Source organism: Leucoraja erinacea, chromosome 16, assembly GCF_028641065.1.
Source record: "Leucoraja erinacea ecotype New England chromosome 16, Leri_hhj_1, whole genome shotgun sequence".
In the NCBI taxonomy this organism is placed as follows: domain Eukaryota; kingdom Metazoa; phylum Chordata; class Chondrichthyes; order Rajiformes; family Rajidae; genus Leucoraja; species Leucoraja erinaceus.
In genome coordinates, this window is record NC_073392.1 from 32,685,371 (window position 1) to 32,712,774 (window position 27,404).

General features: G+C 45.7%; 2 protein-coding genes across 4 annotated transcripts in view; one reads left to right on the forward strand and one right to left on the reverse strand.

The window, feature by feature from the left end:
* Positions 1 to 7,625, forward strand: part of dnase1l4.1 (deoxyribonuclease 1 like 4, tandem duplicate 1) — a 44,635-nt gene extending 37,010 nt beyond the window's left edge. For all 3 annotated transcript variants that reach the window (XM_055648092.1, XM_055648093.1, XM_055648091.1), the window contains 3 exons: positions 873 to 1,030; positions 6,259 to 6,355; positions 7,406 to 7,625. In XM_055648092.1, the coding sequence (XP_055504067.1) occupies positions 873 to 1,030; positions 6,259 to 6,355; positions 7,406 to 7,468 (318 nt within the window). In that variant the 3' untranslated portion in view covers positions 7,469 to 7,625. The remainder of the gene's footprint in view (positions 1 to 872; positions 1,031 to 6,258; positions 6,356 to 7,405) is intronic.
* Positions 7,626 to 14,647: 7,022 nt separating this feature from the next.
* tma7 (translation machinery associated 7 homolog) overlaps positions 14,648 to 27,404 on the reverse strand; it is a 242,294-nt gene continuing 229,537 nt past the window's right edge. The window contains exons 2-5 of the mRNA XM_055648094.1: positions 23,634 to 23,679; positions 21,771 to 21,826; positions 18,453 to 18,540; positions 14,648 to 14,848 (exon numbers count right to left, since the gene is read on the reverse strand). Of these exons, the coding sequence (XP_055504069.1) occupies positions 14,814 to 14,848; positions 18,453 to 18,540; positions 21,771 to 21,826; positions 23,634 to 23,649 (195 nt within the window). The 5' untranslated portion in view covers positions 23,650 to 23,679 and the 3' untranslated portion in view covers positions 14,648 to 14,813. The remainder of the gene's footprint in view (positions 14,849 to 18,452; positions 18,541 to 21,770; positions 21,827 to 23,633; positions 23,680 to 27,404) is intronic.

Consider the following 27,404-nt stretch of genomic DNA (forward strand, 5'->3'; position numbering starts at 1 on the left):
CCACGGGTGCTGTCTGTATGGAACTTGTACGTGCTCCCTGTGACCGCGTAAGTTTTCACCGGGTGCTCCGGTTTCCTCCCACACTCCAAAGACGTACAGGTTTGTTGTTGTAAAAATTGTCTCTTTGTGTGTGTGTGTGTGTGTGTGTGTGTGTGTGTGTGTGTGTGTGTGTGTGTGTGTGTGTGTGTGTGTGTGTGTGTGTGTGTGTGTGTGTGTGTGTGTGTGTGTGTGTGTGTGTGTGTGTGTGTGTGTGTGTGTGTGTGTGTGTGTGTGTGTGTGTGTGTGTGTAAGGTTAGTGTACGGGGTGATCGCTGGCCGACGCGGACTCGCTGGGCCGAAGGGTCTGCATCTCTAAAGTCTAAAGTAAAGTCTAAAAGAGTTCAGCTCCCCTCACTTGCAATATGCCTCACCCGGAAATCTTAGTCCCTGATGTTTGCATGTAGGACCCTGCTAAATGCTTTTGTGTGTTGGGACCAGCTGGGTTCAGGAACTAACAGAGCAGACACAAAATAAAAAAAAGGTCTGAAGGAAAAAAAATCTTGCAGTAGAATGGAAATCATTACAGTTTATTTCACACATTATTAAAATAAGACATTCGCGCCTGGAAATAACTGTTAACACATTAGCAAGAACATGCTTAATGTATTTGGTTTATATCTCCTCTAACAGAGGAATCAACATTTTTGAAGTAAATGTTGAAGTAAATGAGTTGTAGTGTTAAAATACTGAGCAGAGGAATGTTATACAAGCACATTTAAGTATCATTCATTAATATTTCTGACAGTTATTTCTGGGTTAACTGGCTTAATTTAATCCGAGGCCACGCCGTGGGAATTTAATTGTGTCGCACCTAACAGCTCCCCTTTCCACAGAACATTATGATACTTGGAGACTTTAATGCCGATGGAAGATATGTCCCGCAGAAGGAGAGGAAAAATATACGGCTGCTGGAAGATAGCAATTTCCACTGGCTCATTGGAGATGTCGTGGACACCACTACAACCTTAAGCACGGACCAGGCCTACGATAGGTAAATATCACAGGGCTGGGTAGAGCGCAGGACAGGAATAGAGTTTGTGCTAGGAATATAGAGATTGTAATGGTGACCAAAGGCAAATGGATTCAGTCGTCCCAATATTTAATTGAAGTCAATTAACTAATGGTTTTGAAAAGGTTGAATTGAATTGAGTAAATTGAATTGAAATGAATTGACAAGTTTATAGACAAATTACAAGTTTACAACAAGTTACAGAATTTGGAGAGACAGCAGCGGCAGCTAGTCGCGCCAGCGTTCACTCTCACTTCTGGCAGCCATTTTCTCAATTTCTCATTTGCAGCACACCAATAAAAATAAGACACAACACCAAAGAAGAATTTAACCAAACATAAAACATCCCCCCACAATGTCTGAGAGACACAGTGCAGAAACAGGCCCTTCGGCCCACCGACTCCGCGCCAACCAGCAATCACCCCGTACACTAACACTATCCAATACACTAGTGACAATTTTACGTCTTAACAAAGACAATTAATCTGCAAACCTGTACGTCTTCAGAATATGGGAGGACAAACAGTCAAAGTGAATTGAGTAAAGAATTGACAAGTTTACCAAACAGTTTAAACAAGTTACAGAATTTGGAGAGACAGCAGCGGCAGCTAGTCGCGCCAGCGTTCACTCTCACTTCTGGCAGCCATTTTCTCAATTTCTCATTTGCAGCACACCAATAAAAATAAGACACAACACCAAAGAAGAATTTAACACCAAACATAAAACATCCCCCCACAATGTCTGAGAGACACAGTGCAGAAACAGGCCCTTCGGCCCACCGACTCCGCGCCAACCAGCAATCACCCCGTACACTAACACTATCCAATACACTAGTGACAATTTTACGTCTTAACGAAGACAATTAATCTGCAAACCTGTACGTCTTCAGAGTGTGGGAGGAAACTGCAGCGCCTGGAATAAACCCATGTGGTCACAGGGTCATGTGGTACATAAAGTGTAGAGACAGCACCCTTAGTCAGAATCAAATCTGTGTCTCTGGTGCTGTAAGGAAGCAAGTCTGCTGCTGCGCCACTGTGCCACCCCACTCATTCCAAGTCCATCATTGCTTGATGATCTCCAACAGATCCCATTTAAACAAACTTCAGTTTTATAACTTCCTTCATGCTTTTTTTCAAACCCATCCATAGTCCCACCCATCACTGCTTCTGTCATCTCCTTTGGCCCCACATCTCTTCCAGCCATCTTAAATTCTAAATTCTTGTTTATTCCCAAAATAATTTGTTCCACTGTGGCAAGGTCCTTGGCTCTGGAATTTGTACCCAAAAACTCTCTGCTTCCCTTCTCTTTCTCCTTTAAGGTGCACTGACCAAACATTTTTTTCTCAACTATCTTAATATCTCTTCTGTAGTGGAGATATGAAATATTTTTGGGAAATTTTCCTGTGAATCATCTTGGGGCATCTTTGCTGCTTTAAAAGAACCATAGACGTCGATGAGAATTATTATTACTGCTCTTCACTGATTGCCTCCTCTTTCCTGTTATATTTTTTCTTAATTTATTTTCTGCGCTCATATACTAAGGAGTCCTCCCACTCCCCTCCAATACCAATTAGCTAGGCAAGAGGTCCCACAAGGGTTGTGTGAGTATTTGCTCCCCGCCTCGCTAATTTTCTGGCCACCCACCCAGGACTGGCGCCGGTGATTTCTTTGACAATGCAGCCGGATGTGAGGGTAGTCAGGAGTGAAGTCCACTTTGCCTGAGGTGAGATTACATCAGCATGTTGCTGAGTTGCTACCATTAGCGCGCCTAACATCTCATTAAAAGAAGATCGAAGAGTTACCGGCAGCAACAAGTTAATGTATTATTCATAAAAACCTTTTCTCCATGGATTGCTTTTAAAAAAAAAAAAGAATCCCAGGCTAGAATACTGTAATATTACCTTCAACGTGACTATGTTCCCAAAGGCACCCTTAATAAAACTTACTGCCAGCATGTGATATTTTTCATGCAACCCACTGCTGGCCATCCGTTACGCAATATTAATCCATAATTAATGTGACTCATTGAATCATAATATTTTACATACAGCCTGAGACATTGTAGTCTCATTGTGCCTGAAAGAGCTGTCTGTGTAGTCCTGGTCTCCAGAGTATTACCCATAGCTTTAACATTTTTACATTTTTATCACTTAGCCTTCAGCCACTTTCATCTTATAAATCACTGTGCATTCTACGCCCACCACTGTATCCAAGAGTGATACTGGGTGAACCCCAAAGTCTTTTAATTTGACCATAAGTTATATTTATATCCTCTGGTGAAAGCACCTGATGCAAACCCGAGAGGTCACAGGGAGCACATACAAACTCTGTACCGACAGCACCCATAGTCAGTGTCGAACCTGGGTCTCTGGCACTGTTAGGCAGCAATTCTACTGCTGCATCACTATGCCACCCTTGTGGATGACATGCCTTTCAAAAGACAGATATATGAATAGCAAGGATTTAGAGGGATATGGGCCAAATGCAAGTAAATGACCCACCCACGCCCGCATGGTTTTCCTCCAGATGCTTCGGTTTCCTCACACACTCCAAAAACATACAGGTTTGTAGGTTAAATTGGCTTCGGTAAAAATTGTAAATTGTCCCTAGTCTGTAGTAAAGTGTTAGTGTACGGGGATCGCTGGTCGGCACGGACCCTGTGGGCCGAGAGGCCCATTTATGCGCTGTACCTCTAAACTAAACTAAGCTAAACTAATATGCTCTGTTTCAGAAGTCTTAGGTTCACCTCAATGGAGGCAACAGAATGTACTAAGCACTCAGAATGTCAGCATGATAGAGGACTTGCTACCCTGTGTGTGGGATAGGAGGGCTTTGAGGAGACAACATTGGTGGTATACTTACTGTGCTTTGAGTTATGTCCAAAGCAGATAGGATAGCATGTTGGGACAGCACATTGGGCTGATGCCTTACAGCGCCAGAGATCCGGGTTCGATCTGACCTCGCATGCTGTCAGGGTAGAGTGAGTACATTCTCCCTGCGACCACATGTATTTCCTTCCGTGTCCCAAAGATGTGCGGGTTCGTAGGTTAATTGGCTGCTGTAAATTGCCTCTGGTTTGGAGAATTCAACGTTCATATTGTTGGATTGTAAGCTATTCAAGTGGAAGATGAGGTGCTGTTCCCACAGTTTGTGTGTGGCCTCACACTGGCCATGGATGAGGCCCTGGACAGAGAGGTCAGTGAGGGAATGGGAAGACGAGTACAGGAGGCCACATCTGAACCTCTATTCTCCAGATTAAGCATTAGTGACTGCTGCTTAGTTTTAATTTTAGGGATACAGCATGTAAACAGGTCACAAAGTGCTGGAGTCACTTGGCAGGTTAGGCAGCATCTCTGGAGAACATGGATAACAGGATTGCAGGGGTCCCTGGATGGAGGCGAAGGAGGAGGTGTAGGGACAGATATTGCATCTCCCGCGGTTGCCGGGTAAATACCAGGGGAGAGGGGGTGGTTTGGGCGGGAAGGGATGAGTGAACCAAGGAGTTGCGGAGGGAGTGGTGTCCGCAGAAGGCAGATAGGGATGGAAGTGGGAAGATGTGGCCGGTGGTGGGATCCCATTGGAGGTGACGGGAACGTCTGAGGGCGATGTGTTGGATGCGGAGGCTGGTGGCGTGAAAGGTGAGGACCAGGAGAAAGGTGAGGACCAGGGGAGGGGGAGCAAGAACAGAACTACGGGACACAGAGGAGATGTGGATGAGGGATCCATCTACAACAGAAGGGGAGAGACTTTGCCTTGCAGTTATTAAGTACAGGAATGATCCTGTGTGCTTCAGTGAATGAATGGACAATGACTTGGAGCTCAGCCTCCAAACATACAGAGAGGTAATCAGCTGCCCGAATACCACAGCTTGGTTGCTGGAGGGTAAAGAGTTCGGCAACATAGAGTGAACAGTCTTTTCCCCCTCCCAAAGTATACTTTATTCATTAAAATTGCAATCATATAACACAGGACATTAATCTAGCATCATTCCATCTACCAAGCAGCCTTTGCTTATAGGGTTTACAGCACGTCAACTTAGCATCAATTTTTTATTCCCAAAATTTCCATCAGCAATGTTTGAAAGGTAATTACACAAGGCCCATCCCTCAGTGTCCAATGTAGCTGTTTTCCTCAGAAGATAGACACAAAATTGCTGGAGTAACTCAGCGAGCCAGGCAGCATCTCAGGAGAAAAAGAATGGGCGACGTTTCGAGTTGGGTCCCTCCCGCAGCCTGAAAGTGGGGGGGCGGGGGGGTTGGAGTTGAAGAGCTGGAGGCGAAAAAAGACCAGCAACAATCAGGGCCGACCACTAATTATTTTGTCCATTGTTAGCTAGAGAATGTATGATCTCAAGGGAAACAATATGGAGAACTGTGGGACTGGTAAAACGACTAGGGTGGAGGAAAGGGGCAAGGGGGGGAGAGTAGAGGGGAGGGTAGAGGAGAGGGGAGGTCCTGGTCTTTTCTCGACTCCAGCACTTCTCCTCCTACTCCCATCCACCCACTACTTTCAGTCTGAAGAAGGATCCCGATCCAAAAGGTCGCCCGTCCTTTTCCTCCACAAATGCTGTCTTACCCGCTGAGTTACTCCAGCACTTTGTCTTTTTTTTGTAAACCAGCATCCACAGTTCCTAGCGTCTCCCAACTATCATGTATATTGTTTCTTTGATTCCAAATTCTACGTGTAAATCGTAAGCAGCTATGACCCCTGTAATCATTATGGGACACCACAGCCCACATTTTAGCCTTTACTCCCATCTCTGCTAACAGTTGCCATGTTAGTTGCAATATATTCTCCTCGTGTTGTCATTTCACATTCTCTGCCCTTATAGATTATTCTGTGTACCAATGGTGCTTTGAAAATCAAGATAAATTATATGTGAACTCTGCTCAGCACAAGATAAAGACTGTCAACGTTGTGTAAATACACGGATTGAATTCATGAACAAAAAGATGAATCACAAATCAATTTAAGCTCACATATTACATCAGGTTTAAATCATCACTGCACCTCACTCAAAATGAATCAAGCTTCCTGACTCAAGATGAAGCAAGCTTGGATAAGATCACATCCCTTAACTGTATGTTTTCCTCCATAATGTGCCTCTTGTAAAGCAGTATTTCTCCTGGTGTGTGGGAAGTCCACAGTGAATTCTCTGTTTACTGTGCTGCAGGCACTGTCTCTAATTATATCTGTTGCTGCCATTGACAGGATTGTTGTTTATGGGAATACCTTGTATCAGGGGATTGTTCAAAATTCCGCAAAGCCCTTCAACTTCCAGGAAGCGCTGAAACTGTCGGAGGAGCAAGTAAGTGAAATAGTAAAAGAAGTGGAATTTTAACCCCTTCTCTTTGACAGGATCAGGGTGGGCATCGAGAGGACTAGAGGGAGTGTGTTGTAGGTGTTTTGTGTAGTTCAGTTTGGTTTAGAGATATAGCATGGAAACAAGCTGTCTGTCTGTTGGGTGCTGTCTGTGTGGAGTTTGCACTTTCTCCCTGTGTCCACATGAGTTTTATCCGGATGCTCCGGTTTCCTCCCTCATCCCATGGAAGTGCAGGTTTGTAGGTTAATTGGTCTCTGTAAATTGCCCCCCCCCTAGTTTGTAGGGAATGGGATAACATGAACGGATGATCTATGGTCAGCGTGGACGTAGTGGGCCAAAGGGCCTGTTTCCATGTTGTATCTTGAAAACGAAACACAAAAGGCCCTTCTGCCTACCGAGTTCATGTCGACTATCGATCACCTGTTCACACTAGTTCTACGTTATCCCACTTTCTCATCAATTCCCTGCAAACTAGGGGCAATTTACAGAGGGCCAATTAATCTACAAACCCGCACTTCTCTGGGATGTGGGAAGAAACTGGAGCACCCGGAGGAAACTCAGAAGATCACAGGAAGAACATGCAAACTCCACACAGACACCATCCGAGGTCAGGATTGAACCCGAGTCGCTGGGAGCTGAGAGGCAGTGGCTCTACCTGTTGTGCCAGGTGTATAATGGAAGGACTGTTGGTTCCTACGAGGAGGAATTTCTTTAGCCAGTGGGTGGTGAATCTGGGGAATTCATTGCCACAGATGGCGGGGAAGGCTAAGTCACTGGGAATTTTTAAAGCGGAGGTTGATTGGTTCTTGATTAGTGAGGACGTCATAGGTTAGGCGGAGAAGGCAGGAGAATGGGGTGGAGTGGGGAAAAATATATCAGCCATGATTGAATAATGGAGCAGGCTCGCTGGGCCGAATGGCTTAATTCTGCTCCTATGTCTTACGGCTATGAGCAGAGATGGTCAATTTTCATGTCCATCATCGTACTCTACAGAAATGCAAATGTTGACCAGCTTTTTTTCCCCTCGACAATTAGGCTTTGGATATCAGTGACCACTACCCCGTTGAGGTGGAACTCAAACTGACCAGGCAGAAGTGAAGTGGACTGGGCCAGGGTAGAGTGGATGATGAACAAGAATATCGTACAGCAACTGGGTAAAGTGAGCAATAATGTTGAACCATAGGACTGAGCCTTGTCGTTCTGAAATGTTCTTAAAATTTAATTAAAATAAAAATGCTAGACTTGTAATTTGAAATGTAAATGACTAGCTTTATTTTTTCTGACTACAGCCAACCATGGTTTTTAGCTGCTAGGGATTGCAGATGAATCATTGATTCAAAGTCACACCTTGGGCTCCTGGTCAACAGGAAAGGACCATAGAACACAGTACAGAACAGGAACAGGCCCATCGGCCCACAATGAATGTGCCGAACATGATGCCAAGTTAAACTAATCAAATCAGCCTGTGTTCCATATCCCTCCATTCCTTACAAATCTACATGTCTATCTAAAAGCTTCTTAAGCACCACCACCCCTGACAATGCGTTCCAGAGCCCCACCATCCTCAGTGTTAAAAACTCGCCTTGCACATCTCCATTCTACTTTCCCCTTGTCACCTTAAACTATGCCCCCTAGTGTTGAATATTTTCATCCCGGAAAAAAAGGCTGACTGACATGTCTGCCCTATCTATACCGCTCATAATTTTATATACTTCTATCAAGTCTCCCCACAACCTGCGACGTTCTACAGAAAACAGAAAAAGTCTGTCCAACCTCTCCCTGTAGCCAAAACCCTCTAATCCAGGCAGCATTCTGGTAAATCTTCTCTGCACCCTCTCCAAGACTTCCACGGCATTCCTATAAATGGGGCGACCACAACGGCACACAATATTCCAAACGTGGCCTAACCAAGTCCTTAGAGCTACATCAAGACTTCCTGACTCTTGTATTCAATGACCCTGGAAAAGGTTGGAATCCATAATGAGGCAAGTAATAACAGGACACTTTGTAAAGAATTACCGGAATGAGCAAGTTTATGAAAGGAAAAACATGTTTGATCGATCTGCAGGAGTTCGTCATGGTTATGACTAGAATTGTTGAGGAGGAACCAGGAGATGCACTGAGCTTGGATCCTCCGAAGGTCTCCAATAAGGCTCTCATAGAGTAATAACAAGGAACTGCAGGTGCTAGTTTATATCAAAGAAAGGCACAAAATGCTGGAGTAACTCAGCGGAAATTAAATGGAAGAAAAGGTAAAGAGACTTCAGAGGACTGAAAATCACTTGCTGATACAAGAAGTAAATGAGAGGGAAAAATCACTAAAAGATTTGAGCACAAGAGAAAGGAAGTTTCACTGGAATCACATTGTGCTTTGGTGAGATGGCACCTGGAGCATTGTGTTCAGTTTGCCTCCTTACCTAAGAAAGGATATATTTGTCACAGAGAGAGTGCAGCAAAGATTCACTAGACCGGCACCCGGTGAGGTAGGTTTGCTGTACAAGGAGAGATTGCATCAACTCAGCCTGAATACTGTCAAGGTGTGAAGAATGAAAGATCACATTCGAACATACAAAATTCTTACAAGGCTTGACAGGGTAAGTCTATACATTGTAATGGAGTTTTAGGACTGAGGTAAAGGATTTCTTAATTCAGAAGGTAGCAAATCCACAGAATTCGCTACTCCTGGGATGGCTGTGGATGTTCAGATTGAAAATAGAGATAGATAGAATTTTGAATTTTAAGAGATGTAGAAACAGTGCAGGAAAATGTCACAGAAGGCGACAATAATCCAGGATTTTGATGAATGGTGGAGGTGGTGGCTCAAGAGACCAGATGGCTGATTTCTCATGTTTAGTTGGCAACAGGTAGCATTTGTATTGGAGAGTGTACCCCGACTACATCAGTATTATATGTTATAGTTGGATACATTTCCTATGAACTGTGATTGATACACGTCCACAAGAGCCTTAAACACTCCACAGAACAGACATCAAAATGTGCAATGATGTGTGTAGTTCTGATGCAAAAAATAGGACTATCTTCCTCTTGTCTCGGTTTTAACTTGATGGAAGACTGTGTGGGAAGGAATCAATTTAATGGATCCTAGTCATCAGATAACCGTACTTCATCTTAACCAAGAGATGCTGACATTGATACATTTGTTTTGAAGGAAGATTAGACATTAAAAGAAACAGAATACCAAATCAGTAGATACAGAAGATCCAAGAAGAATTTATTAGCGAAATAGTCATTAAGTTATATAGCTCCAAAACAGGCCCTTCGCCCAACTCAACCAATACAATCAATATACCCCATTTAAGCTGATCCCATTTGCCTGCATTTGGCTCATATCCATCTAAACCTTTCCTATCCATGTACCTATCCAAGTGTGTTTTAAATTGCGTTTCTAGTATCTGCCTCAACTACGTTCTCTGGCAGCTTGTTCCATACCGAGTGAAAATGTTGCCCCTCAGGTTCATATTAAATCTTGCCCATCTCACCTTAAGCATATGTCCTCTTGTGTTTAGAAACATAGAAACATAGAAAATAGGTGCAGGAGTAGGCCATTCCACCCTTCGAGCCTGCACCGCCATTCAATATGATTATGGCTGATCATCAAACTCAGTATCCTGTACCTGCCTTCTCTCCATGCCCCCTGATCCCTTTAGCCACAAGGCATCTAACTCCCTCTTAAATATAGCCAATGAACCGGCCTCAACTACCTTCTGTAGCACAGAATTCCAGATTCACCACTCTCCGTGTGAAAAATGTTTTTCTCATCTCGGTCCTAAAAGACTTTCCCCTTATCCTTAAACTGTGACCCCTTGTTCTGGACTTCCCCAACATCGGGAACAATCTTCCTGCATCTAGCCTGTCCAACCCCTTAAGAATATTGTAAGTTTCAATAAGATCCCCCCTCAATCTTCTAAATTCTAGCGAGTACAAGACAAGTCTATCCAGTCTTTCTTCATATGAAAGTCCTGCCATCCCAGGAATCAGTCTGGTGAACCTTCCCTGTACTCCCTCTATGGCAAGAATGTCTTTCCTCAGATTAGGAAACCAAAACTGTACACAATATTCCAGGTGTGGTCTCACCAAGGCCCTGTACAACTGCATTACCAAGGCCCCTGTACAACTGCAATTCCCCTACCCTGGGTAAAAGACTCTGTGCATGCACCCTGGCTATTCCCCTCGTGATTTTATACTTCTCCATAAGGTCACTCCTCAACCTCCTGCACTTCAAGGAATAAAGTCCTGCCCCAACATCTCCCTAAAGCTCACACCCCCCCCCCCTCCCCTCCGAGTCCTGGCAACATCCTCATAAATCTTCTCTCTACTCTTTCCAGATGAATGACATCCGTACTAAAGCAGGGTGACAAACACTGAACACATTACTCCAAGGGTGACCTCACCAATGTCTTGTACAACTGTAACATAACTCACAACTTCTATACTCAATACCCTGACCAATAGAAGGCCAATGTACCAAAAGTGTTCTTGGCCACCCTATCTACCTGTGATGCCACTTTCAGAGAACTATGTACTGCATTCCTAGATCCCACATTCCAGGGCCCTTCCATTCACTACAAAGGTCTTGCCTGAACGTGATTTCTAAAAGGCCACACCTCGCGCTTATATGCATTAAATTCCATTAACCATTCCTCAGCTCAATTGCTCAGCTAATCAAGAGCCTATAGTAATTTTTGAAAACTATCTTTATTATCTACAAGGTAGGCAAAAATGAAACTCAGCGGATGAGGCAGCATCTATGGAGCGAAGGAAATAGGTGACGTTTTGGGTCGAGACCCTTCTTCAGCCTGATGTGGGGGTGGGGCGGGGCGGGAAGAAGAAAGGAAGAGGTGGATACAGTGGGCTGTGGGAGAGCTGGGAAGGGGAGGGGGAAGAAGGAGAAAGCAGGGACTACCTAAAATTGGAGAAGTTAATGTTCATACCGCTGTATCTACAAATGCCATTAACTTCAGTGACTCCTGCAAACTTACTTTTGGGCCTTGTACTTTCTCGTCTAAACCACAAACAACAATGTACTCAGCACCAAACCCTGAGGCACACCATCAGTCACAGGCCTCCGGACCAAGAAACACCCTTCTACCACCACTCTGCTTCCTTCCACAAATCTAATTCTCTACCCAGTTTGATAGCTCTCCCTGGATCCCATGTGATCTAACCTTCTGGAGATGCCTACCAAAGTCTTGCTGAAATGACCAAAATAAATATATTCTATAAGATCAAAAAGATTAAATTTAGAAAAGATAATTTAAGGGGACTGTAGATGCTGGAATCTTCAGCATAGAACAACTCGCTGAAGGGACTCAATGGGTCAGACATGGAAATGGACAGGTGATGTTTCAGGTCAGAACCTTTCCTCAAGACTGGAGTAGAGTTGAAAGTGGAGTTACTCTTAGCCTGGGGACTCCTTGGAGTGCAGGATGAGGGGTATCTATATACTTTTTTTGTTGTTTATTATGGGTTTTAGAGATTAGTTTAGAAATAGAGCATGGAAACAGGCTCTTCGGCCCACCGAGTCAGCGCCAACCAACGATCCCTGTTACACTAGCGCATGCTACACACGAGAGACAATTTACAATTTTTAACTAAGCCAATTAACCAACAAACATGTACGTCTTTGGAGTGTGGGTTGAATCCAGAGGACCTGGGAAAAAGCCATGCAGTCACGGGGAGAATGTACCAAACTCTGTAAAGACAGCACTTGTAGTCATGATCGAACCCAGGTCTCTGGCTCTGTGAGGCAGCAACTCTACAGCTGTACCACCCACTATGTTTAAATATCTGTTATGCCTGCTGCAAGTAACGATTTCATTGTTCTGTTTCGGAACATATGACAAGAAAACGCTCTTCACTATAAATGCAAGACTTCACCAGACTTTAACTTTTCACTTGAAAGATTTCATTTTCTGCAGAGTCTGCTTCAGGTGCCAACATTTGATTTAAGTATTGAATGATGCAGCTGTACCATCTGCTGGATGACAGATAGCACTACAAGGGAGAAATTTACAACTCAACAAATAAAACCTTTCATAGGAAATTACTGCAGTTTCACATACAATTTACACAGAAACAGGATCTGTTCAGCTCAAACCAGATTTATGCCCCACTGCAGGCTCCCCTTACGCAACATTATCTGCACCTCTGGCACCTTTGCTTGTTTGTTTACACATCCATCTTCCCTCAAAGGCATCAATAAGGCAGCAGGTTGCTCATTCCGTCCCATGTTTCAGCGTTTCGATTCAAGCCTTTCTTAGATTTATTAGCAACTCATATTTAATGAAATGCAAGGGGATGGATAGCTGAAAAGGAAGAAAATGCCACTCAAAATCCATGAATCCTCGTAAAAACTTACTTGGACTTTAATGTGCCAGTATTCCCTATTCTTTCTCACTGAATTTCTTCCCCCTCTGGATTCACGGGGAATGAAATATTAAATTACTTCTGTTTGATTCAACATGAATCAATAATGTCATAAAACATGCAAAGGTGCTTCACAGTAAGGTCATCAAACAAGGTTTGACAGCCTAATATGGAAATATATTAGGACAGATGAAAGGAAGCAATTTTTAAAGAAGTTGGAATGAAAGTTAGAAGTTTTGGGAAGGAATCCCAGAGCTTGGAATCATGACAGGTGAAAGACTAAGGACCAATAATAATGCTTAAATTTAGGGTGATCACAAAGACAGAAATGGAAGTGAAGAGATATCTAAGGATTTTTCGTGGACAGCGTAGATGGGGCACTGTGGTCGACATGGACAAGTTGGGCTGAAGGGTCTGTTTCAGTGTTGGATGACTCTACGTAGCAACAGTGAACTGCAGATGCTGGTTTATACCAAAGATAGACACAAAGCGCTGGGGTAACTCAGCAGGTCAGGCAGCATCTTTGGAGGAAAAAAGATGGGTGATGTTTCGGGTCAGGACCCTTCTTCAGACATTCCCCTGAAGAAGGATCCTGACCTGAAACGTAACCCATTCTTTTTCTGCAAAGATGTTGCCTGGCCCGCTGAGTTACTCTGGAACTTTGTGTCTATCTTTGGATGACACAATGACTGGAGATTGCAGTGCTGGGGAGGGAAGAGACTATGGAGCGATAAGAATGAAAATGTCACCAATGAAACATTGCTGACCATGATGGCTGACGCATTGAAGTTAGGACATGAACAGCAGAAGTTTGAATATTGAACTGAAAAAGTTGAACCAGAAAGGCCAATAAGGTATTTGTCAAATATCCATGCTCAGGAGAGGTGTCTTCCATTACCACCTTCCAGCTAGTGTTGTGATAAAATTATTTGCATTATTAAGAAACGCTGTCAACGGCAAATGTTCAAATTCACCAAGTGCAGCACCTCTCTAGGCCCAATGTTTATCTTGCCCCATCCCGTCCACATCTGAAGAAGGGTCTCGACCCAAAACGTCATCCATTCCTTCGCTCCACAGATGCTGCTCACATGCTGAGTTTCTCCAGCTTTTTGTCTACCTTCCTACATATCTAGGCTTTGTGAACATCAATGGCACACAGATATAAAAGCATTAACCACTAGCCAATATGTTTCAAAATTTAGGATTAAAATAGTCCAGTCTCTCAAAACAGATCTCTTAAAAGTTTACAATGAGCAACCACAGAAATGCTTAGAGTCTTAGTGTGATACAGCATGGAAACAGGCCCTTTGGCCCAACTTGCCCACACCGGCCAACATGTCCCATCATCACTAGCCCCATCTACCCCATTTGAACCCTATCCCTCCAAACCTGTCCTATCAATGTACCTGTTTGTTTATTAAATATTGGGATAGTTCCTGCTTCAACTACCTCCTCTGGCAGCTTGTTCCATACACCCACCATCCTTTGTGAGGAAAGTTACCCCTCAGATTCCTATTAAATCTTTTCCCCTTCACCTTAAACCTATTCTGGGCAAGGGTCTCTGTGCATCAACCAGATCTATTCCTCTCATGATTTTACACACCTATATAAGATCACCCCTCATTCTCCTGCGTTCCAAGGAATAATGTCCCTTCGATGCTATCACTGGGCTTAGAGTAACTCTATCCACTTTTACATGTACCACACTATCTTTTTATTTTATCTCAAATAGGTCTCGTCATTACCTCTGACTGACATTGTAAAGATAAAATGGCTTCTGGATTGAAACCAAGCTATAAAGAACCAATTTTAACTGCACTGATAACTATTTAGTCTTTAAAATAATCATATTTTAGTGAAACGGCAGACAAATAGCACTTAAAAACAAAATCAGGAAAGATTTTTTTATTGGATTTTTAAACAAATGTACAATTTACAAGGGAAGGTAGAGAGCTCAAACAATTTAAAAAAACACTTTGCAAATGTTACCACCCTATTACGATAAATGGACATTATAGCTTCAATAGGGTTTAATTTGGATGTTCCAGTGTATCAGTTATTTCTTGCCAGATTTCTTAATGCCTCCAGAACCTGCAGACATAAAAAAACACCGTCAGTATGAAGCACCATGTTGCTCACGCCTCATTCTACTGCTTGAGCTTTTCTTCTGGCACTTACTCCAGATGCTTAACATTCTCTTGTCAACATTTACACATTGAGCAGGAAAGTTGTAAAAGTAAATGCAAATCACATCACATATATTCTTCTGGTGGTGCTTTAGCTGTGGATTTGTGAAGATGTTGCTGCATATGTGAGATGAGTTCTTGTCTTAGAATGAGTCACAGCTGATTCTGAGGTAATGATTCTTGTCCGATTCAGAATGTGGTGCTGTTCCGAACCACCACTCCAGAGACTTCAGCAAAATGAATCCAGGTTCCAGTGAAACAGAGGGGGAAAGCTCCACATTGGATGCTAAGCACATTGGCTCCTCAGGTACATGGATAGGACAAGTTTAGAGGGATATGGGCTAAATGCAGGCAGATGGGACTAATGTAGATGGGACATGTTCGCCGGTGTTGACAAGTTGGACCAAAAGGGCCTGTTTCCATGCTGTAAGACTCTGTGACTCTCTATGACATTGGAAGTGCATCTTTGAAATGAGACGCTAAACCAAGAGCCCAATCAATGTGAGTGTGCAACTCCCACAGAACCATTTTAAAGTTGAGCAAGTTATTTATTCTGGCTAATATTCAATACCACTTATACATTATCATATTATTCAGGAAAATTTGATTTGCACAAGTTGACATGGCTGTTGACTGCTTTGGACATCCAGAAATCATGAGAGGTGCTCTGGAAATGCAAGTTTTTTGCTGTATTGCGATAAACAATATATTCATTTTGTGTGGAGGAAGGGATTGCAGATGATGTTTTACACTGAAAATAGACAAAAAATGCTGGAGTAACTCAGCAGGTCAGGCAGCATCTCTGGAGAAAATGAGGTGACGTTTCCGGCTGAGTCTGAAGAAGGGTTCCTACCCGAAACCTTACCGACTCCTTTTCTCCAGAGTTGCTGCCTGGCCCGCTGAGTTGCTCCAACATTTTGCGAATATATTCGCTGCCTCAGGAATGTTCCAAGTATGTTCTGACAACAGACACAACATGACTGATTTTGCAGCACTGGTTTGTTAGTTCCACAAGAATTGATAAATAACACCAAAATCAGCATAGATGTACCATGACTGGGGAGGAGGGATCAAACATCTAAGAAGGGGGCAGGGCAAGGAATTTTTGTTATTCATTAATAGCTGGAATAGAAGTCTGAACAATTGGATGTTGTCATGCAGCCGAGGTGCAAGCCATAAAACTCAGGTGTAATTTGGCACAGATGCTAAATTTAAAAGGACTGCACAATTTACAAACCCTCAACAGACGATGGAGTAATGGAATAAAAACATAAATTGAGGGAAATATCTAAGTAAAATACATTAAGGGATAAGAGAAACAACAATGAGAACTGAAAAATACAGCAAAAGGAGCAGTGACACATCTGAATATTGGCACTCTGTTACAGAAAATCACATCGGAACGGGAGTAGAAATTGATCAGGAGTGAAAGGAACTGGTATGCAAAATGGTCGAGTCAATATGACCATAAATTAAATGTTTAGGAAGGAGCTGCAGACGCTGGTTTACACCTAAAGCTGCTGGCCCTGACGGCATCCCCGGGCGCGTGCTCAGGGCCTGTGCTGCGCAGCTGACAGACGTCTGGACTGACATCTTCAACCTGTCACTTGCCCAAGCAGTTATCCCCACTTGCCTTAAAACCACCTCCATCGTGCCAGTGCCAAAACACTCCACTGCGGCAAGCCTCAATGACTTCCGCCCAGTTGCACTTACCCCCATCATCACCAAGTGCTTCGAGAGGCTGGGCCTGGCTCACCTCAAAAGCTGCCTACCCCCCACACTGGATCCCTATCAGTTTGCCTACCGCAAGAACAGGAGTACGGAGGATGCCATCTCAACGGCACTTCACTCCGCCCTCTCCCACCTCGACAACAGAGACACCTACGTAAGAATGCTGTTCATCGATTACAGCTCAGCATTCAACACCATTATACCATCAAAACTGATCACCAAACTCGGTAACCTGGGCATCGACCCCTCCCTCTGCAACTGGATACTGGAATTTCTAACCAACAGACCCCAGTCTGTTAGGTTAGACAAGCACACGTCTTCAACCCTCACCCTGAACACCGGCGTTCCACAGGGCTGTGTGCTGAGCCCCCTCCTCTACTCCCTCTTCACCTATGACTGCACACCTGTACATGGTACTAACACCATCATCAAGTATGCAGATGATACAACGGTGATTGGCCTCATCAGCAACAACAATGAGTTGGCCTACAGGGAGGAGGTCCAGCACTTAGCAGCATGGTGCGCTGACAACAACCTGGCCCGTAACTCCAAGAAGACCAAGGAGCTCATTGTAGACTTCAGGAAGTCCAGAGGCGGCACGCACACCCCCATCCACATTAACGGGACGGAGGTGGAACGTGTTTCTAGCTTCAGGTTCCTGGGAGTCAACATCTCCGATGACCTCTCTTGGACCCACAATACCTCAACACTGATCAAGAAGGCTCACCAGCGTCTCTTCTTCCTGAGGAGACTGAAGAAGGTCCATCTGTCTCCTCAGATCCTGGTGAACTTCTACCGCTGCACCATCGAGAGCATCCTTACGAACTGCATCACAGTATGGTATGGCAACTGCTCTGTCTCCGACCGGAAGGCATTGTAGAGGGTGGTGAAAATTGCCCAACGCATCACCGGTTCCTCCCTCCCCTCCATTGAGTCTGTCCAAAGCAAGCGTTGTCTGCGGAGGGCGCTCAGCATCGCCAAGGACTGCTCTCACCCCAACCATGGACTGTTTACCCTCCTACCATCCGGGAGACGCTTCAGGTCTCTCCATTGCCGAACCAGCAGGTCGAGGAATAGCTTCTTCCCGGCGGCTGTCACTCTACTCAATAACGTACCTCGGTGACTGCCAATCACCACACCCCCCCCCCCCCCCCGGACACTTATTATTATTTATTCAAATCATTAGCTATGTCACTCTTCCAGGGAGATGCTAAATGCATTTCGTTGTCTCTGTACTGTACACTGACAATGACAATTACAATTGAATCTGAATCTGAATCTGAATCAAAGGGCGATATAATGTGCTGGAGCAACTCAGCGGGTCAGGCAGCATCTCTGGAGAAAAGACACAGGTGACGGTTCCGGCCAGAGCCCTTCTTCAGACTCAAAGTATGAATGTATGTTCCGATCTGAAACATCATCTATTCCTTTGCACTGCAAGTCTAAAGAATCAGTTCTGGGAATTAAATGCATCCTTGTATAAGGATCAGCAACTTTCTAATTGTTTCGTTTTTGATCTGTAATGAGAATATCAAAGGTTGGTTGTTCCCTAGTGAATGTGAATATTTAACAGATGGTCAGCTGGACTGTCCATGCAGATATATCCCCTCGCCACAAGGAGCTGGCTCTGGGCTCACACTGGAGCAGCAGCACAGCACCAGACCCTACAGCCAGCAGGAGCAGGAGAGCGGCCACATTCCAGAACAGCAAACCAATCTCGACTATTATTTACTGCCAAGCTGGTCGGTGAGGTTTACTTTCAAAGTCACGTCACTCACCGAGTGGCCCTTTGCCTGCAGCTTTCGTCTTCAGCTCATCCAGTTTCTTCTGCTCATCCTTCTTCTTCTGTTTGAAAGCAAGGTCATCCTGCAGAGACAGTAGGAGATCATGATAGGTAAATCCCTTCAGGTCACACTGCATGTGCTGGTGAATAATGCCATCTGGCTAAATTAAAACCATGTGCAAATCCAACACATTCCCATTCTCCAGAGATGCTGTCTGACCCGCTGAGTTATTTCCGCTTTTTGTGCCTATCTTCAGTGTAAACCAGCATCTGAAGTTCCTTCCTACACATTCCATTTTAATGTCCACCATCTCCTTTGTCAAGCTTTTGGTCACTCAACTGATCAACTCATTCATTTGACCACCCTATGCTCGCGACCAAAGCCAACGGTTTGGCTTCATCAGCCTGTTTCTCTGTTTAAGGATTAGCGAACACAAATGTTGCACATGACTGCAAAGTGATCGGTGGATCCTCCATTAAATTTGCCCTTTTCTAGCCCCTGTGGTTAAACACAATCCCCTCCCTACTACAGCTCTGGCTGCAAGCTTGAAAAGAGGGAGAAAAGAAAAACATATGCAGCATAACAGGTTCATAATGTCCATCAGGGAACACCTTCTGTCATGCCCAGCTACATTCAGGCATAGCTGAGAGGAGTGAAGTTTAATGGAGATGTGTGGGTAGGTTGTTTAACACAAAGAGTGGTGGGGGGCTGAACACATTGCCAGGGGTGGTAGTGTGGGCAGATACAATAGTGGCTTTTACATAGGCACATGGAAGTGCAGGGAATAGAGGCATATGGATCATGAGATGAGTTCAGTTTAACTTGGCATCATGTTCGGCACAAACGTTGTGGGCTGAATGGCCCGATCCTGTGCTGTACTGTTCTATGTTCTCTGCCAAATGTTATAATACCTGCAACAAATTCCTTAACGATGATCTGGATTCATGCAGTCACACAACAATGTAAAAAGATCATAAGTGATAGGAGTAGAATTAGACCATTCGGCACATTAAGTCTACTCTGCCATTCAATCATGGCTGATCTATCTCTCCCTCCTAAACCCATTCTCCTGCCTCCTCATAACCTCTGACACCCGAAAAAGGCCCCCGGGGCCCACACCAACAATCACACACCCATTTATTCTGACCTTATTTTATTCTCGACACATTCCCATCAACTTCCCCTCGATTCTAACATTCACCTACATAGTAGCAGCAATTTATTTTCTATTTTAACTTGGAGATACAGCATGGAAACAGGCCGACCAATGATCACCCGTTCACACGTTCTATGTTATCCTATTTCCACGTCCACTGTCTTTGAGATGTTGGAGGAAAGCAGAGCACCCAGAGAAAATCTACGTGGTCACAGGGAGAACGGGCAAACTCCTTATAGGCAGCACCTGAGGTCAGGATCGACCCCGAGTCTCTGGCACTGTTAGGCACCGTGAGGCAGCAGCTCAACCAGCTGTGACACTATAATTTATAGAACTCACTCAATCTATTTATCAACACATCTTTAAGACGTGGAAAAAAAAACCTGGAGCAAACCCACGTGATTGCAGGCATACTCTGTAAAGGCAGCACTATATGTCTGGATTGTAACCAAGTTGCTGAGCCATGACTGGGCTTTACTTGCTGTGGAGAATTCAATAAACCTGAACTGATAAACAAAGTAAAATTGCATCTCAGTTTTGCAACTAGAGTACTTTAGGCGGACCAAGAGACGAAAGTATCCAGGGATCCACACAAACCATTTGTTAATTCATGCTGTGTTTCACTTTCAAAAAAAGCATTTAGGTTTTGTTAATCAGAATTTATGAAGAATTTGGATCACATTGACTCCTCAACTGTACAATTTCATACAATGATGCCAACTTAAGTATTAATCTTGATTTGGTTTCATTTATTCTTTCACTTAAGTAAACAAAAATCATGAATATCAAGCTAAATTTTGTGTAACATGTGTGTAATCATCCTTGCACAACAGTGCAGTGAAAGAGGTTTGGCCACCAGCAGAAATAACCAGAACATGGAGGTGACCCAGAGAAGTGCAATGCAACGGATGCCAAAGACCAATTATGTACAAAAAATTCTAAGCTTCAACAGTAAAAATGAGTGATGTACATTGTTATACATTAGATACATCCAAAGCCTCTACTATCAGTTAAAAGGACGGCAGTTTAGTTTATTGCCACATGTACCAAGGTACAGGGAAAAGCTTTTGTTGCGTGCTAAGCAGACAGTGGAAAGACAGTGTAAATGACAAAAAAAGACAAGTACTCGAGTAAAGAAGCAGGTCAGGCAAGCATCTCGGGACTCTTCTTCAGACAGATTGTGGTAGGGGTGAGGGGGAACTAGGAGAGGGGGGGGGGCAGGACAAAGCCTGGCAAATAATAATTGATGAGGGGGTTTGATTGGCAGATGGCTGGACAAAGGCCAGAGATAAAGAGACAAAAAGTATGAGACAAGGATCGAAGAGTTGTCAAGCCGTAGGAAGGAATATTGGTGGAAGGGGAGTGGGAAGGAGAAAAAAATGAGTGCAAATCCATGTGGAGCACAGGAAAGAGAGGGAAGGGAAAAAAGGGGGCTGTTTGCAGATTGGTTACATAGAATTTGGGGAATTCAATAATCATACCATGAGGTTGTAAGCTATCCATGCACTGTTCCTCCTATTTGATTGTGGCCTACCTCTGGTAATGAGGAGGCCCAGGACAGAAAAGTCAGGATGGGGAGTTGAAATGGTCAGCAACCTGATATCCAGCAGGCCTTGGAGGAATGAGTGCAGGTGTTCGGAGAAGCAGTTGCCTAGTCTACGTTTGGTCTCGCCGATTAAGGCCGCATCGGAAATACCGGATGCAGTAGATGAGGTTGGAAAAGGTGCCCGTGAACCTGTCTAGGCGGCAGTGACGGCCTTCGGTTCTTGAATAGACCCGAGGGAGGAGGTATAGGTGAATTAGTCAAGCCGCAACTTTTTCAGGCAATGTTCAATATCTGTAAAGAACTAGCAGGCAGAAAAAGGAGGAAATTGGATGCAGCGAAGGGCACATTCAAAGAGACTATTTCAGATTAACCGAAGATTAAACAACCTGCTTAACTTTGTCTCTGTAAAGTGGCTAGTCCTGTGTACCACATCCATATGCATCAAATTATTCTATCCATTCCTCCACCCCCACCCCTTTCCCCTTCCACCACCCTCCATCCCTTTCCCCCTCCATCCATTTCTACCTCCACCCATGCTTCTCCCACGCCATCCCTTCCTGAAAAACAGTCCTCATCGTTGAGCAACATTGCAAACTGTTGTGGTACAGACCTCATCCATTTCTTTGTTTGACTTTTTCGGTTGTTTCAATGGCTTTTTCTTGCCTCCTGCAAAGCACAAGAAAAATAAAAACATGACACAAAATTACAAGATAACAGGAAAGCACAAGTCAGTGCTGACGCCACAAACAGTAGACTGGGCGATGTTCCAAGGACTCGACCATGGGCCTGAATGACTATGCCATAGTTGTTACTGACTTTATAAAAAATGTGAGGAGTGTATTCCCACGTAAACAATCCAAATGCTCCCCAACCAGAAGCCTTGGGGTTTCTTGGGCATTCAAGTCTGGAGGCACAAAGTCATACAAGTCGTTCAAGAAGGAACTGCAGATGCTGGAAAATCGAAGGTACACAAAAATGCTGGAGAAACTCAGCGGGTGCAGCAGCATCTATGGAGCGAAGGAAATAGGTGACGTTTCGGGCCGAAACCCTTCTTCAGACTGATGAGTCATACAAGTCGTCCAGTTGTGACCTTGATGAGACCATAAAAAAAGCTAAAAGGGACTCTAAACTGGAGGAAGAGGCGGGTGAATGGCAGCTGTGGCAGGTCTTGCACGCTATCGTTTCACACATGGCAAAATCAGGCAGCAGCTCATGTCACATCTCAAGCACGCTTTGATAGGGGAATGCTGATGTGCCTTCCCAGGCCCCCAGTCACTGAGGGAAATGTCAGAAGATCCTTCAGAAAGGAGAACCCTCGAAATGCAACAGGACCTGATGGGATACCTGATCATATTTATCAAACCTGTGCAGACCAAATGGCTGGAAGTTTTGCAGACATCTTCAACCTCTCATGACTGAGGTCTGATTTTCCCACCTGCTTTAAAAGGGCATTAATGATATCAGTGCACAAGAAGAGTAAGGTGATGTGCCTCAATGAAAACTGATTGGTGGCATTAACGTCCATGGTGATGAAGTGCTTCAAGTGGTTGGTTATGAGGCATATCAACTCCTACTCAACAAGAACCTGGAGCCACAACACTTTACCTATTGCCACAACAGGTCAACGGAGGATGCAATCTCACTGGTACTCCACTCTGCACAGGCCCATTTGGACAACAAAATCACATACATCAGGTTGCTGTTCAGACTGCAGCTCGGCGTTTAACACCATCATCCCCTCCAAACTGGTTACCAAGCTCATGGAACCGGATCTCTGCACATCCCTCTGCAACTGAATCCTTGACTTCCCCACCAACAGACCACAATCTGTACGAATTGGCAGCCTTACTTTCTTTTCAATGCATGCTCATTTTTCCCTCCAACAAAATGCATCAGCTATCTCCTTGCCAACTCATTTGGCTTGCCCATATACCCACCCTCCTCTTTACATCCTGCACCATATTCACAATCCATCTAGTTCTATATAATCACAGCAAACTTTGAAATAGGACATGAAAACTAAAAATACAGTCAGGCCACATCTGTGGAAAGAGAAACAGTTAACATCGGAGCGTGAGTCATTGATCCAAAGGTTCAAAGTGTTTCCTTCCAGAGATGCTGCCAGCTTCAAGCAGTTGCTTTCCTTATTTCAGATTTTCAGTATCTGCAGAGGCTTCTAAACAGAGGCTGAAGGAGGGGCTGATGGAGGGATGGAGGGGGAGAGGGAGAAGGCGACACATGTATGGAGAGAGGGATGCAGAGGGAGAGGGAGTGTCGGGGCCGGGTTGTGTGTGTGTGTGTGTGTGGGCCGGGCCGGGCAGGAGCAGGGCGGGGCGCGGAGCGGGGGCAGGGACAGGGACAGGGACAGGGACAGGGACAGGGACAGGGACAGGGACAGGGACAGGGACAGGGACAGGGACAGGGACGGGCCGGGCCGGGGCAGGGGCGCGGGGCGCGGGGAGACTGTCCTCACCTTCCCGGCCCGACATCTTGATCCACGCGCCGCTCCGGCAGGAACCGGAAGTAGAAGGCCAGAGCGCGCCTGTACTCGGCCACGCGGGGCCGCAGCGACACCCGGTGGCACGGCGCGGTACTGCAGCCCTGGGGGAGGGGGAGAGGGGGGGGAAGGGGGGGGGGGGGGGGGGGAGAGAGCAAAGATTATAGAGGATCTTTGGGATGGAGAGAGAGGGGGATAGAGAAACATAGAAACATAGAAATTAGGTGCAGGAGTAGGCCATTCGGCCCTTCGAGCCTGCACCGCCATTCAACATGATCATGGCTGATCATCCAACTCAGTATCCCGTACCTGCCTTCTCTCCATACCCCCTGATCCCCTTAGCCACAAGGGCCACATCTAACTCCCTCTTAAAGGGAGGGAGAGAGATGGGGAAAGGGAGAGGGGGAGAGAGAGAGTGATGGAGGGAGAGAGAGAGGGAGGGAGAGGGGGAGAGAGGAAAGGGAGAGGGAGTTGGGGAGAGAGGAAGCACTAAGTCTCCGCAGCGGTCCTGAGTCTCCCGTTAGAGGAGGGTGGCCAGTCCTTGGTGTGCGTGTGTACCCAGGTGGCGGCTCTCCGTATCAGGACTCTGCGGAGGTACATGTACGCGGAGAAGCCCCTCAGATGGCACGCTCTGGCCACGTATTTTTTCCGTCGGGGCCGTTGCCTAAGGGGGGTTTCGCGGCTCCTGTTGGCGGGCATCAGTCGACCCGCCATACGGGGTCTGCGTAGTTTTTATCACGATGTGTTAAGAGTGAAGATTTTGGTCATCTTCTGCCATCGCGTTACTCCGCAGGGGGAAGGGGGTGTTGTGGCTGCGGGAGTGGCCGGTCCTCACCCTGTCATGGTGGGTGTCGAGGAGAGGCGTGTGCTTGGAGTGATTCTGACTGAGCTTACCCCCGCTCCGTCATATTTGCTCATCGGGCCCAGGCTCCGGAATATTTCCCGGGTGCAGGCCCCACACAACATGAGCCGCCTTTCCGAGATGCCCAGCGTGCCGTTCTGTGACGCGGAGAGGCGCACACTGTACAGAATGCCCCTGCACATTCTGCACCCCCTTGCATTCCGGTCGGACCTGAAGGCGGGGGCGATCCCCAGTGGAGGTCTCTCTACAAGGGAGTCTTCCCCCTTTACGTCGGGGACCTGGGGTGGAGAGTGTTGCACAGAGCGGTGGCGTGTAATAAACTTTTGAGTCGGTTCACGGGCTCGCTGGCCGCCTGTAATTTCTGTGGCGAGAAAGAGTGTGTTCCACGTGTATATGGAGTGTGTGAGGTTGCTGCCCCCTGTACCAATATCTGAAGAGGTTGCTCCTCAAGTTTTGGCTGCATTTTTGTCCTGGTGTTTGGGCACAGAGCAGGGAGTGAGGAGGGCCGATCAGGAAGTTGGGATCTCCCTGTCGGTTTGCTCCTGGGCCTGGCCAAGATGGCCATTCGCGGGTCCAGGCAGCGGGCGGTCGATGGTCACACCATAGTCGACTGCCTGCCCCTCTTCAGGGCCTATGTCCGTGCTCGCGAGTCCCTGGAGAGGGAGCATGCGGTGTCCGTGGGGACGCTGGAGGCCTTATGTGGTGTCGAGAGCATTGTAAATAATGACTGCACCATTGTACTATAATGACTGCTTGATGTATTGTGACCGTTGAACGTTTATGTACTTTTGGAACGCTGTAATATGCAATTGCTGAACAAAGTCCTTGGAAAGGAAAAGGAGAGAGAGAGAGAGAGAGAGGGAGGGAGAGAGGGAGAGAGAGGGAGCGAGAGGGAGAGAGAGGGATGGAGGAGAGGGAGAGGGGGAGGGAGAGAGAGGGAGAGAGGGAGGGAGAGAGATGGAGGGAGAGAGATGGAGGGAGAGAGATGGAGGGAGAGAGATGGAGGGAGAGAGATGGAGGGAGGAGATGGAGGGAGGGAGATGGATGGAGGCCATTCTAGCCGTTGTTCCCCAGCAGTGTCTACCGCAGACGACCACGACAACGGGGAAGCAAAGACCCCGGATCCACTTACCGGTCCTTTATTCCTGCATCCGGCATCACCGACTCCCTGCACCCTCCGGTTCACAGGAAGAGCATGGGTCAGCTTCGCTCTTCAGGCTCCACAGCGGGCAATCCGGGCCTGCAGCCAGGGGGATAGTCTCAGCCCAATGGTTGTTCTGCTACCTGGCCCGGTGGGTCTGCAGTATTGTAACTTCCTTAGTGCTGCCCCGAAGTGTAAATTGTTCGCACAAAATGTTGATCACTTTCAGACAGGAGGGGGCTGCGCATGCTATGGTCACCTAAATGTTATGGTTTGAAATACAAAGCGCGGGAAAAACTCAGTGGGTCAGTGGGGGGAATGGACAAGGGACCCTTCTCCAGACATGTTGCCTATCGTTTCCCACCACAGATGCTGCCTGACCCGCTGAGTTACTCCAGCACTTTGTGTTTCACGCACCTGCAGTTCCTCGTGTCTCTAATATATACCCTGGTTGCTTTGCAGTGATGTCACTGAAGAAAGATGATATATATGATTTTGTTAACATGTAAGACTTTTAGAGATGCAGCACGGAAACAGTCCCTTCGGCCCACCGAGTCCATGCCTACCAGCCCGATACCCCGTACACTAGCACTATCCTACACACTAGGGACAATTTACAATTTACAGAAGCCAATTAACCTGCAAACCTGCACGTCTTTGGGAGGAAACCGGAGCACCGGAAAAACCCATGCGGTCACAAACTCCGTACAGACAGCACCCGTACAGGATCGAACCCGGGAGCTTGGTGCTGGGAGGCAGCAAATCTACCGCTGCACCAGTGCACCACTGTGCCATCCCTAAGAGAATCACTTATGTTGTAAAATAGTCGGTAATAACTACAAAAATAAATTCAGGAGAAACATTCTTACTAAAGCGTGTTAAGTGTAGGAGTATAAATCAAACTGCTGGAGGAACTCAGTGGGTCGAAGACTCTCTTGAGGGAAAGGAATTGTCACTTTATTACTGGACTTTATCTTGCGCTAAATATTATTCCCTTTATCGAATATCTCTACACTGTGGACGGCTGGATTGTAATCATGTAGTCTTTCTGTTGACTGGCTGGCATGCAACAAAAGCCTTTCACTGTACCTTGGCACACTTGACAATAAACTAAACAAAACTAAACTAAACAGTTCTTTACCCCCACAATAGTTGCCCGTCTTGTTTTGATCGTGCAGCAGTTTGTTTGTGCCTCAGATTCCAGCATCTGCATTCCCTTGTGTTACTCTGGGGAGTAGATGAGGTGAATTGCATCAATAAAATTTAGAGAGCACCAAGGGACTAGGAAATTCCATGTCTAAGGGGAAGGACCAGGATAATGGGAATTAATGGATTGTTTTTGCAGAGAACTACACCGGACTAATGAAACAAATGGCTTCCGCCTAATGATCTGACGTCTCTATAAATGTTATTCTGACAGGGTAAGATGAAGTGGGGAAGGCAGAGGAACATTGACATCAGCATGAGGCAGATGGGCCAAATGGCCTGTAACATTTTAATCTAATATTGTGCAGTTACCTGAAATAAATTGTTTGTTTAGTTGAGAGACACAACATAGAAACATTTCCTTCAGCCCATAAGTCCACACCGACCATTGATCACCCATACACTAGTTCTATTTTATCCCACTTCCACATCCTACACACCAGGGGGCAATTTACAGAGGCCAATGAATGCCTCAGGCCCTGCAAACCTGCATGTCTTTGGAATGTGGGAGGAAACCGGAGCACCCAGAGAAAACCCA